Source organism: Diabrotica undecimpunctata, chromosome 2, assembly GCF_040954645.1.
Source record: "Diabrotica undecimpunctata isolate CICGRU chromosome 2, icDiaUnde3, whole genome shotgun sequence".
Classification (NCBI taxonomy): domain Eukaryota; kingdom Metazoa; phylum Arthropoda; class Insecta; order Coleoptera; family Chrysomelidae; genus Diabrotica; species Diabrotica undecimpunctata.
The window spans coordinates 129,245,135-129,258,879 of record NC_092804.1 but is presented as its reverse complement, the minus strand read 5'-3'; the positions used below and the strand labels follow the sequence as shown (position 1 = coordinate 129,258,879).

General features: G+C 33.2%; 1 protein-coding gene across 6 annotated transcripts in view; it reads left to right on the top strand.

The window, feature by feature from the left end:
• LOC140434866 (uncharacterized) overlaps window positions 1–13,745 on the top strand; it is a 541,244-nt gene that overhangs the window by 442,800 nt on the left and 84,699 nt on the right. For all 6 annotated transcript variants that reach the window (XM_072523454.1, XM_072523453.1, XM_072523449.1 and 3 more), the window contains exon 3: window positions 5,859–6,038. In XM_072523454.1, the coding sequence (XP_072379555.1) occupies window positions 5,859–6,038 (180 nt within the window). The remainder of the gene's footprint in view (window positions 1–5,858; window positions 6,039–13,745) is intronic.

Sequence of the window (13,745 nt, the reverse complement as noted above, 5' to 3'; positions counted from 1 at the left end):
TACAACACTGCACTTTTACTCTGGAGCCCTCAGGTCTAGCTCCGCTTATAGAGATACCAATGGCTCCCTCTCTGCCTAAGATACCGGCAACTCCACTTGAAATATTCAGCTCAAAAATCAGGCATTACAGAAAATCTAGCATATATTTTACTAAGTAATTTTCTCTTTAACATAATAATATTGATCTGTTAGCCACAACTGACATTATTATTTATTGCATCTAAACCTCCTTGGTATAATATTTGTGTATAAAATAGTTTTGACGAAATTATCTACACATGCTTCTAAGAGGTATTGAGTATACTGTGGCTATAAATTAAGATGTAATCAAATGTTACACTGTCCCGTCTTTCCATTTTCTTAAAAATATGTATACCTCGTAATATTTGGTCAAGCTATCCAAAACTCTTCCATAATTTAATTTCTCTATCTATGAGTTTCCATTATCATGATCTGTATTTCGTTTCACGTGAGAATATTTGGCAACGAACTGGATGACCTTTATGCAGAACAAGCCGTTTTTCTAAAATTAAGATTGAAAAGGTACCATTACATACAAACTTACTGTCATTTTTTGTAAAATACCGTCTAAACGTCTTGACAAGATCCTAGTTATTGTATTTAATCATTAATTTTTAACCAAATGCTTCCCTGTCATAATCGGTTTAACTGGATTGATTGACTATATCTCTACCTGCTGTGAGTTTTATATTTATTATAGATGTTCAAAATAATATTTTCCTTTTTATATCCTTTTACAGAATTTTATCACTCGGTGTACCGAATGTATAAACATTAACATAATTACAAATGTCATATATAAACTTACGAGTCTTGTTATTTTATGAAATATATTATTCCTGGATAATTTTTATGAATAGAATAAAAGCACAACCATTTTAAAAAAATAGACGCCAATAAATTATTACAGATAAATATTCATAGCAAAAAAACTAGCACATGGATAACTGAAAGCCTCCCAAAAATTACGGAATTGACAAGTCAATACATTTGCAGATTTTTAACAACTAGAAGAAGATTAATAATATTAAAAAATACCACGAAGTCAACAAACTCATAGAAAGTAAAAATTAAGGAAGCCAAGAATCTTGGCTCGAGAATTTATGTACAAAAATAGACTGAAAATTGCTCATGTGGTTAAACGCAGACGGAAAAATTTGTGATTATAAACAACAGTGCAAAGAATAGGAGAGATGTATCAGTACCTTTTGACGATGCTTTCCGAGAAAATGATACAAATACTACCCGTGATAACCAGTTCGACAGAGGCCCCAGTATACTGAAATCAGAATATGACCAGATGACCAAATCAAATCTCTGCTGAGTCACTTAAACTTTTCGACGAGGACACATTACCTACTTAACCACTTTCTTGACAAGGAACTAGGGAGGCACTATTTTGTATGCGCGTTCTTTTACCAAAAGCTGCGAGTTCCGAAGGAACGTTTATGTTTGTTTCATCGACTTCGAGCAGGCATTCGGCAGAGTACAACACGATACACTTTTCGATTGCCAGCGTACAGCAGAACTTTACCACTACTATATAAGACTTATATTACAATCAAGTAGCCTCTAGCCAAATTAGAGATAGTCGTACTGAAAATCTACCCATCAAAGGTAGGGTACGACAGAGGTTTGTCATCCAGTCTTTTTAATTTATACTTTGAAAAAATCTTTAAGAAGGCTTTGGATGACGGACGAGAGGAAGTAAGACTGAGCAGAGAAGTAATCAACATCATCAGATACGCTGAGGATACAACCGTTTTTGCAAAAAATTTACATGATCTTCAGACATTAGTAAATCTAGTCAGTGAACCAAGTTATCAGGGAAGCCTTAAAATTAATATTTCAAAGGCAAGGTGGGTAGCAGTTGGGAAGATTAATATATATCAAGATCTACTTTTTTAAATATCTTGGCAGCTGAATAAATATAAATTGTGACTCTGATCAAGAAATAATAACCAGGATCGAAATATCACGTAAGGCTTTTATAACCTGGAAACCAGCTCTATTATATATAGACAGGAGCAGAAACCTGTCGATACATATTTGCAAGAAAGTCTTATAATGTTATGTGGGGTATATCCTATTATATGGTTGTGAGACATAGACATTAAAAACCACCATTCTTAACAAATTAGAAGCATTCAAATTGTGGTGCTATCGACGGATCCTAAAAATATTATGAGTTTCGCGTACTTCCAATGAAGATGTTCTTAAAATAATGAATTCAGAACTAATGCTCACAAACATCATAAAGAGGATAAAAACACCATACTTCGGTGATATAATTGGAGGAGCCAAATACCATCTACTTCGCCTTATAATACAACAAAAAGTGAAGATGGATTGGTCTAAAGAAACTTTCATGTGTGACACCACAGTAGAAAAATCATTCCTTGCAGCAGCCGGTAGAGAAAGGTTTCAGGAAATTGTAAAAATGATAAGGGCGAACGTCTGAATAAAGACACGGTATCTTAAGAAGAAGAAGTAGAAAAATACGAGTATGTTATTCGCCTTGTTACACCATATTAAATTTATATTTTATTGTCTAAATCTTAAGAAGTTTTTGCTAACTAAAAATATTATTTATGTTTTGCATCTTGTGATGCAAAAACAAGATGGATAAACTCACTCAAGCTACTAAAGATCTTATAAACAAAAGAAGAGAATTGAAAGACAAATACACAGAAAATTGTATAACACTTAGACAGTTAAACAAAGATATCACAAAATCCATTCGAAAAGATGTCAGAAATTACAACACTGATTACATAACTCAAGCCATTGATAAAAATAAAAGTTTAAAAGTTCTGCGCCGACAAATGACTGAAGGATCAAAAAATATTTGTAAACTTGTAAATAAAAAAGGAGAAACTACAACAAATAAAGAAGATATTTTAAAAATTGCTCAAGATTTTTACTCAGAATTGTATAAGCGAGAAGAACTTCCAGATCCTGATCAAAATCAAATACCAAAAGTTCAAAATGTAGGCTCAGAAGACATCCCAGATATCACAACAGAGGAATTAAAATCAGCTCTCTCGGAGATGAAAAACAATAAATCACCTGGAGAAGATGGGATAGTCATTGAACAAATCAAAGAAGGAGGAGGAACGTTAGTAAATGTGTTGAAAAAGATGTTCAATACTTGTTTGACAAGAGGCGTAACCCCCTTCCAGTGGCATAATGCAATAATAACCATAATGCACAAAAAAGGTGACATTTCAGACCTAAAGAACTACAGACCTATTAGTTTGCTCTCCCATACATACAAACTATTCATGAAGATAATAACAAAACGGCTTGTGAATAAACTGGATAGTTACCAACCTTGTCAACGTGCTGGGTTCCGCTCCAGATACGGAACAAATGATCATCTACAATTTATAAAAACGCTAATAGAAAAGTGTACAGAGTTTAACAAGCCTATCTTTCTTATATTCGTAGATTATGAAAAGGCGTTTGATACTATAGATCATCATAAAACGCTTCGAGCATTGGCTGACTGCCGCATTGACTACCGATATATCGCATTGATTAAAAGAATTTGCGAAACTGGTATAGCCTGTGTCCGCCTTCATGAAGATACCAAGAAGTTTCGAATAGAACGTGGAATTAGACAGGGTGATACTATCTCCCCTAAATTGTTTACAGCTGTTCTTGAATATATGTTCAAGCAAATGAAACGAGAGGATAACATGGGAATTAATATAAATGGGGAAGATCTGAACCACCTAAGATTTGCCGATGACATCGTTTTAATATCTGATAGAGTTGATAAAGCTACAAAAATGCTGCACACGCTCTATAAAGTGTCAAAAACAATTGGTCTTAAAATTAACACCTCAAAGACAAAATTTAGGACCAACCTTGTAGTCAGCGGTAAAATTCTGATTGAGAGCCATAGCATCGATCAAGTAATAGCTTACAAATATCTAGGGCATGAGATTTGCTTAGGCGGAGATAATCAGACAACTGAAATACAAAGAAGGATAGGTCTCACATGGGCTGCCTTTGGTAGATTGAATAACATTTTCAAGTCTGTTATCCCAGTTTGTTTAAAAAGAAAGGTTTTTAACCAGTGCGTTTTACCGGTTCTTACATATGGTGCAGAAACACTGACTCTGACAAAAAGAACAATAGATAAAATAAGAGTTACACAACGCGCTATGAAAAGATCAATATTAGGTATTACCATCAGAGATAAAGTACCAAACCTAGAAATAAGAAGAAGAACAGGAGTCACAGATGCAGTTGAAAAAATAGCCATGGCTAAATGGGCTTGGGCCGGACATGTTGCCAGAATAACGGATGATAGATGGACCAGAAAGGTTCTGGAATGGCGACCAAGGCAAGAGGCATATCGAAGCAGAGGACGACCACCGACTAAATGGACGGATGATATCAAGTGCATCACCACAAACTGGATGCAAGAAGCACAAGATAGAAATAGGTGGAAAATTTTACGGAAGGCCTACGTTCAGCAGTGGACAAATATAGGCTAATTGATGATGATCTTGTGATAAAATTTATTTAATTTTGTCTGTTGCTCTCGAACTTCTATATTATTTGGTAATTGAATGTAGCGAGGTCTCATTGATGCTATTAAGGGTGTAACCCGTTGAACAATTTTACAAACAGATGACTTCGAAGGTCCAAAGATGTCATTTAGGCTTAATAAATGTCCGCCTGTGGCATATGCTCTTAGCAAATTAAAAACTGGTTCATCGGACTTAAACATTTATTTCTGAAACAAGCAAAAATGTTATTGTAAAGCTCTTTAAACTGATTCAATGTTACAGTTGCCCTACCTTGCACTAGTAAACTGCAAATGTTCTATTTGAGATAATACGTCAAAAGCACTGTTTTCGATAATCGAAATCTTTCTAAAAAATCTTTTTCAGTATATGTTTCAAAATAGCCAAATAAATCTTCTGCATCCAAATCCATAACGTCCAGATCCATTTTTTCAAAAATCACACACTATATTCTATATATATACAGGATAAACTATACACTTCGGTGGAATTTCCAACAAAAAAAAATAAAAATAATCCTATCAACACAAAAATATCTACGTACACTATATATACTTTATAAACTATTATATACTATAGATTACGGTAGAATTTATAAAAATATGAATATAAAAATTAAATTAGATCGAAAAAATGCGAAAACTAACATAACATCTACAGAAGAAATTTAACCTCAATTATATGTCAATATATGACAGATGTATTTCAATGCATTCTCCAAGTTAAATTTTTTGCTTAAGTTGTCATAGTAGCTGACTTCAGCTTAGGCAAAAATATTTATACTTAAGTAAATAGTTTTAGTTGGTGGAACGAAAGTTAACGGACTTAAGTAAAAACTATTTCTTAAAATCAAATTTTCACTTAAATCACGTTGATGTAACTGGACGTAAATACGTAAATTTAAGGAACATAAAACTTGTTTAAAAACTTATTGAAAATGGTTACAGTAACTCTTATTACTGACCTATTATTTTTTTTTTCGTATAAAAAAACGAAATGTCGTAATATAAATCAATTATAAACGTACTTCTACTACTAAAAATAGTTGTTAAAAAGTTAATCTTCCTACTGATACTCAAACCACATATAATTGGCACATCATCCTTCATTACATATTATCTTTTTATTTGACCCAGAGCTTCCAACCTATACTTTTAATCTTCTTCGCACCACCTAACTTGCCCACCTCCACCTCCATAGCCCGGTTTCCGAAAATCGCCCACAATAACCGCACCATAACTGAATCGCATCGCCATAGTCGAATACAATCTATTCTATTATTTCTTGCATTCGCAGGTAGTGGACTCGAGAGCTCGAACTGACGCAGACGGTGCTCTCCACCAGAGCGCCAGACGACAATTGGAAGTCTTCTCCAGCGAAATACCTGGGGGACGACTACAAGTTATCAAAACGCATACGGTTTCTACGAGTAAGTGGAGTTCGTCGGGCACTAGCAAGGATTTTGAAAATTTACAGGTGAGTTTTTGAGTTGTGATTTTGTGCAGTGTTGTCGATATTGTCGAGTTTCGGTGACATTAAAGAAAAGTGTTGGTTTGTTTACCTTATTTATAGTTTAAGAAGAAATCTGTTCATTCTAATATAGGATATATATAACGCTTTAATACGAAGTCCTACCTCCACTGTTTATTTGACCTTGGGGACAGCTGGTACGACACTTTATAGGACGTCAATTGTATTAAGTAATTGGTATGTAATAATTTTAAATAGTTTTCGAAACAATTGCTTAAATAAAAAACATCAAAACGTGAGATCTGATATATTTGTTTCGCATATATTTGAATAAAGTCAATTTTATATGTAAGCCAAAAATACCTTTTATATAAATAGTAACAAAATAGACTCATAACAGCTGTTTCAATGGCATCGCATATTTTCAAAGTAAAATATGTCTAATCATAATTTATTAGTACTCTGATTTGGAGGGAATTGGTCTCATAGTTAATCATTAAAAAGATCTAAAAGCCCGGGTTTTTATACTAAGTTACTATTTTTATACTAAGATACTAAGTAAGGGAAGTTTAAAAATTTATTAGCAGAAAGTTAAAAAACATATTTGGAAACGGAAATTATATTATTATTAAATGAATGTTTTCGAAGAAAATACGCATTTATTTAATGATAGATTTACAATTTTATATATGCCAAATAAAATTCTAATATCTAGTTAGACCACTAATACCTATTCCCACTTATTTATGTATTTTTATTCATGTTAGTTAGTCCAGTGAATAAACGTCAAATACGGCGATCCTGTAATTTTCTGTGTCACCACCGAATGGCATGAAAATTGCTAGGCTCTACTTACCCTCCACTTTTGGAATTGTGCTGTTGGTTGCTTTTTATTTTTTAGGCTACCCTATTAGAAAAAAATCGTATAATTATAAATTAAAACGGGTAATTGATTTAAGTCATTTTTTCATGATGTAAATAAATGTTAATTAAAATTAAACAACATAATTTAAGATTTTATCACAGTTTGACCCCTAAATCTCACCCCCTAGATTAGTTATAGTTAAAACAGTGTCATTGAATACCTTGTCTTCACTGATTTGCATGAAAATTTGGATTAGGTTATACTTACCCTCCACTTCAAAATTGTACTTGTGCCCTTGGTTGCTTTTTATTTTTTACGGTGGAAACGACCCCTATTAGAAAAAATCATATATGTGTAAATGCAAGCAATTTGGAATTATCCAATTCCAAAATTAATTCCAAATTCATTTAACTGTTTTAATATTTTGCCACATAATTTCTACCTTTATAAAAATCACCCCTTGTGAAGGAATTCGAATAGTTGTAGTATTTTTTTTTTGGTGCACATGGGTGAAACTATGTGTATGTCTTAATAGCATATTATGTATAGGTATCTTACAATGCTCGAGTATACGCGTTTTGATAATCTCCTAAAATATGTGATTGGTTTTTAACTTTTAATCTATGAAGTACGTACATAAAAAAACCTTACGTAGGGTTTTTTAAGGACAATAAGATCATTTCAATGAATTTATTTTTAAACCTTTATTTTTAAAAGGGTTGTAGTTGAAAGGGCTTGAACTAGTCACTAATCACAAGTGTATGCTGTCAAACAGTGTGTTTTAACAGCAATATTTAAAAAAAAAGCCTTTTTTAAATTTCAATAACTAATTTTGCTAAGAATATTTTTTTCAATATGTGTTTGATACAATTTTTAACTTTTTTGTGAAAAACCGTCTAAAAACGTGGTTTTTATTTTGAAAAATGAATATTTTCACTCGCAATTAACTCAAAAAGTAGTGACTTGATGAAAATTCTTTATAGAATAAAATTTGCTTAGAATTAGTCAGTTCGTCCATTTCCGGACTTATTTTGAAAGTATCTGTTTTCACCCTTAAGAAGGGGTGGCTTTCACCCCCTAAGTAAAAGCAACCCTGGGCTTCAGTCCAAAAGTAAAGTAGAGAGAGTAAGCGAAACCATAATCCAAATTTTCAAGCAGATCAGTCGTGACGTTAAAAATTACACTTTAAAACGTTCATTTACTGGAATAAATAATAAGTTGGGGCACATCTTTTGATTTGAGCTATTTCGGTTTACAATAACACTCTCCTTTTTTCTTAATCTTATCTAAATTGAAGCACACTCTATTTTAACAAATTTCCATTTTACTAATTTCTCGCCTATGCCTTAAAATCGTACTCCAAAAAGACAGAGACACTCTATAAAATTAAAATATTTATATAGTGGATTTTCTATTCATGTTGTTAAAACCTTTCCTTGCACAGATCAAATAACTTACAGTAAATTGTCGTGTCTACCTCTAGACTAAAATAAAATGGGAAAGCTTTTCTTGGTGCTTAATTTGATATTTGCAGCCTCTGTATGTGTCCTAAGTCATCCCTTTAATCTTCTTAGATACTTTGACTCTTTTATTACTCCTTAGCTTATTACCTGCACTTTAGTTAAACACTTTCTAATTGTTGGTAAAACGTTTGTACAAATTAAAATTTAACCCTATGCTAAACTTCTTTTTATGGTAAAATCATTTACTAAATGTTGGCGACAGTTTTGTCCATTATCTTATATTCTTTAGCCACAAGTATTTATTTCTTTCAATAGTCCTTTAACCTTTTCCTCCATAATCAATTTTAGAAATTGGTACTTGGAATTCTTAAATATGTCACCAATGTAATCTACTTTTCTATGCTTTACTATTGGTAGCTGTTCTCTTTTTCATACCTATTCGGCGTAATACTTCGACGTTGGTTATATAGTCCGTCCAGAGAATTTTAAGAATTCTCCTGAACACCCATATTTTGAAAGTCTCAAGATGATTAATGACGGTAGCTTTTATTGTCAAAGTCTCGAGCCCATATATCAACACTGATTAAATGTAGCATTTCACAAAACGGTACCTTACCTTTAATTTAAGACTCTTGTTGCTAAGCAGAGTTTTTCTATTCTTAAATTCTGTTTTTGCCCGTTGTGCCTGTCCTGCTGTGTATCTTTGTATTTGGGTCAAGGTCCTCAGTTATCCAGCTTCCGAATACTACTGGCGTTTACGTTTATACTTAAATTTATATTCGGTGTTCTGCTAACCACCATTACCTTCTTTTTATCTGCGTTAATTTTTAAACCAAATTGTTCTCCTTCTGTACTTAATCTGTCGATAATACGTTGTAGTGATTCTTGGCTATCGGCTATTGTGAATGCGTCATCGGCATAACGAAGATTATTAACAACCTGTGGATTAATCTTTATTCCATGCTCAGTATCTCTCAACGCTCTTTCAAAAATTGCTTCAGAGTGAAGATTAAATAGTAGGTGGCACAACACGCGACCCTGTCTTACACATTTCTCTATTGGGAAGTTCTGTGTAGTTTTATTTCCTACTTTTAACAATCCTTTTTAATTTAAATAAAGTTTCTTAATGAATCTTAACTCATTCTGGTCTATTGTTCTACCTTGTAGCAGTTTTATTAGCTCTGTATGTTTGACACAGTCACACGTTTTGTGGAAATTAGTGAAGCATAGGAAAACGTCTTATTCATATCATATTCAAGAGCAGTTTTAGGATCTGACTTAATAGACCGATCATTAAGAACTGGTAACAACTGTTCGCATTGGATTTCTTCGGAATAGGTACAAAGGTAGACTGGAGCCAGTCCTGCGGTATTTCGCACGTATCATAGATGCTAATGAATATATCTACCAGTGCTTTCGTATTCTCGTGATTTATCAGTTTTATTCTATGTATATTTCATTTGGTCCTGTTGCCCTTTCGTGGGACCACTCTACTCTCATTTCAAGAGAACCTGGCAAGGTTGAACGAGCTGGGCCCGTACACACCTCTCTTGGCCTTGTGTCAAGCGTGGTGTGGGTGCCCCGGCACGTACCCGTCAGGAGATTCAAGAGTGGTAGAGGAGAGATCCTCGGCGGCGACCTGTCTACGTGCGAGGTGGAAATTCCTCTGCCTGCTTCGCCTATCCGCCCGTGAGTGGGATAACGGGTAGGTGCGGTAATCGCAACACAGGTACTACGGGGAAGGTGAAGCCCCACGAAACGTTTCTGGTATACGTGGCATGGCACCTTCATTTTGGTGTCGGACTCGTAGGGGCAGTGGATTCGTTAACGGTCGTATAGCCGAAAGGCCAGGTAGACCAGGGTCCTGCCAGCTTCTTAAATTGGAGGGCACAAACGCTTTGCAATGGTCCTGTTGCCATCTCTTGCTTTTTTTTATTGGCTTTAGAATTTCTGATATAAGTAGTTTTATAGAAGGTTCGCTTGCAAAATTTCGCTGGTTATTCTCTGCATAAAGTTGTTGCGGAAATGTTTTCCAGTGACGGAGAAGTGTCTTGGAGTCAGAGATATTATTGTCTTTTACTATTTTGTTCAGGCTGCAAGATTTTATTTGAGCTGTTTCGTGTTTTACTAGCGTGTGTGTTGAATTAGTCATGTTTTTTTTAAGGTTCTCAATTTCTGTGCATCTACCTTTTAACCACTATTCTTTGGCTTTACGAATCTCTAAAATGTTTTTATGTTTTTTTTTATATTCATTTTTTTTTTGGGAGATACTCGTTTATCCATAAGCGGCAATATTTCGTCAGACACCCATTTGTTCTTTTTGTTACTTGGCGGACCAATTCTATTCTTTATTTTAATTGTATTTTAAAAGTTTTTCCAGGCGTCTTCTACACTTGCCGACCATTAGTTCAATGGCGTATTGTCAGTCATTGCATCATTTACTTTCTCCTTGACTTTTATATGTACTTCAGGTCTCTTAACGTTGTTTATATCGATTTTCTTCAAGAATCTTCATTTCACTTTTTTTAATTTTGTTTTTAATTTTTTTTTAATCTGACAGCTAATTTCTTGTGTCATTTTAACGTAGATACTATTTTATTGGGAATTAGTCACAATTGAAGGTTAAAATAAGTTTATTGACGTTTCACTGTCCACCTCTGAAATCATTCTCAAAATACAAACATTAATGTTTGTATTTTGAGTAATAAACTTATTTTAACCTTCAATTGTGGCTTATTCTCAATAAAATAGTATTTAATTTTCCCTCCATAGAATTGTGATCAGATGCTGAACAATTAATATAAATATATTCATCTATTTTAGCAATTTTACACATAATGTTCGACTACTATCAGTATGGTTACCGGGAGTATCTTGCTGGACTTGAAAGTATTGTTAAACATCTCTAATAGTTGAAATCTTCGTTTTTAAGCAGCTTAATCAAAATTTTATTTTGTTACGTTACTGATTTTTTAATATTTACTTTAAAATTGTGTCCAAGATCTTCTGTTGTTGGGTAAGGTATTTATAAAATCTTTCTTATTAAGAATGTAGAAATAAATAGCAGTAACCCCTATTTAAAAGATCGTTGCTTATTGAACGTTTAATGACATATCTATTAAAAGGGTGCCAAAATACCTCTTGGCATATATTACGAGTAAGAATATTATGAAAACGTCTTAAGGCGTGCCAAAATCTTAAACATTCCTATCAGTACAGTAACTCGAGCGAAAAATAGGACCTTTCCTTCCAATTCTGTCGGACTGCAAAAATTTAGCAAAAAATTTGGATTTAAGCTTATCTTACCATCCTTTGCAAAATTTATATATGGGCGAAGTGTGTTTTTTGTTTTGAAGGGACTAAAACTACTCCATTAAACACGGATGGAACAGAAGAACCAGAAATCCAAAGGAGAATAGTAAAGGGAAACAAAGCTTATTTTAAACAAAGCTTAAAGGGACTACAAAACTATTATCAGACCAATAGTATGTTATGCATGCGAGACATGGGTGATGACAGAAGAGACAAAAAGAAAACTGGAAGTTTTCGAAAGAAAAGTCCTAAGAAAGATATTTGGACCTATTAACGAAAACGGAATATGGAGATCCAGGTATAACCATGAACTCTACCAACTGTTCAAAGAGACACCGATCTCAGAATTCGTTAAACTTCAGAGACTTCGCTGGGCTGGTCATGTAGTAAGAATGAAGACAGAAAGATTGCCGAAAAGAGCCCTAGATAGTAAAATGCAGGGCGCAAGACCAGAAGGAAGGCCACGGAAAAGATGGGAGGATGAAGTGGCAGCGGACGCGCAAAATTTGCTAGACGTGAGAACTTGGAGAAGATCGGCGCGGGACCGACAAAGTTGGACGCATAGTTTGGAGGAGGCAAGGCCGGATTTGGGTTGTAGCGCCATTGGAGAGAGAGAAAACTACCTCTAAGTGAAAAAAATAGGAAAACATGTATTTAAGCGTTTTATGCAATAAAATCTTATTGAATTAAGTAAAATAAACATATTCAATGATAATCTGTACTTACTTAAATACAAATTTTTAACCCTTAGAAACCACCGCTTATGACGGTGGGTAAATAATGTTTAAAAATAATTTTTTACAATGTAAAATGCTTAACTGATGAATTCAAATCAATAACAATTCATTCATCGCTTGTGAAATGATGTTTCACTGGTTTCAAGTTTTCAACCCCTAGAAAACATTCCTTTATGCAAAAAATTGTTTTAAAAGTCTATTTACAGTTTAAAATGTTTTAATTTTTTATTTAGATAACTAAAAATTCATTTCTCCCGAACGAAAGGTATTTTTTTAGTTTAAACTCTTCAACCCCTAAAAATAATTCCAAAAGACGACATAAAAAATAGGTTTGTTTTAAAAATAGATAGATTTTGCGCAAATTGCATCTTTAATACTGTTTCTAGTAGCTAGTGTAGATGTGCACTATCCCAGGGGGACCGACGGCTTAACGTGCCCTCCGAAACACAGTGAACGGCTCGTTTCATTTTTAGAAATGAAAATGTCGTTGTTTGTGCCAAGATATTCATCTAAAAAACTATTATGCGTACTTTAAATATGTGAGAGCTCCAAAATACGTATATTTTTTACCAAAATTTATTCCTAAAAATATCATTGGTGTTTCTTCCATAAGTCAGTTAATTTTTGTAAATTTGATATATGTATATATAGCCAGTTGAAAGATAATTTTAAGGGATACAGGGCTAGGTTCATTAGAAAGCCAAACTGTCCTTCAATTTTGAAAAATTAAGGTTTGAAGCACTCGAAACAGTGTTCACACCAAACCAAGACATACATTTTAATCGGTGCTATCTCCATTGTTTTTTACGAAACAGAAGTTTATAAAAAACGAGAATATTTATTGAAAAACGAACTATATTTTTGTACTGCATCATTTTTTACGTACATATTATATTATGTTTTAAGTTATTTTGAAAAAAAAACAATTTTTTAAAAATTTTCAAAATAGACGATACAATTTAATATAACTTTTTTCAAAAATAATGCGTTTTAGTCAAACTCCTGTATCTAATAAGCAACACTAAAATTAAAAATTATGTAACTTACTCAGTTTACATGCAAATAACTTTTTGTAATGCTCATTTTAAAGATATTTTCATGTACTATAAGAAGCTTTAATACTAGTACCCCTAAAAAATCACCCCTTACAATTTATCGTCAAAAACATTGATCCAAATATTCGCAAAAAAATTGTCTCCTTTTACCGACCATATCTCTTTGTATTTTATCTAGAATATTTTGTAAAAAACGAATCTGATTCTTTTATAAGATTCATTTTTGTTTTGCATACTCTTTCGATTGAAGGCATATTTTTGAGTGTTTCATGAAAAACGGT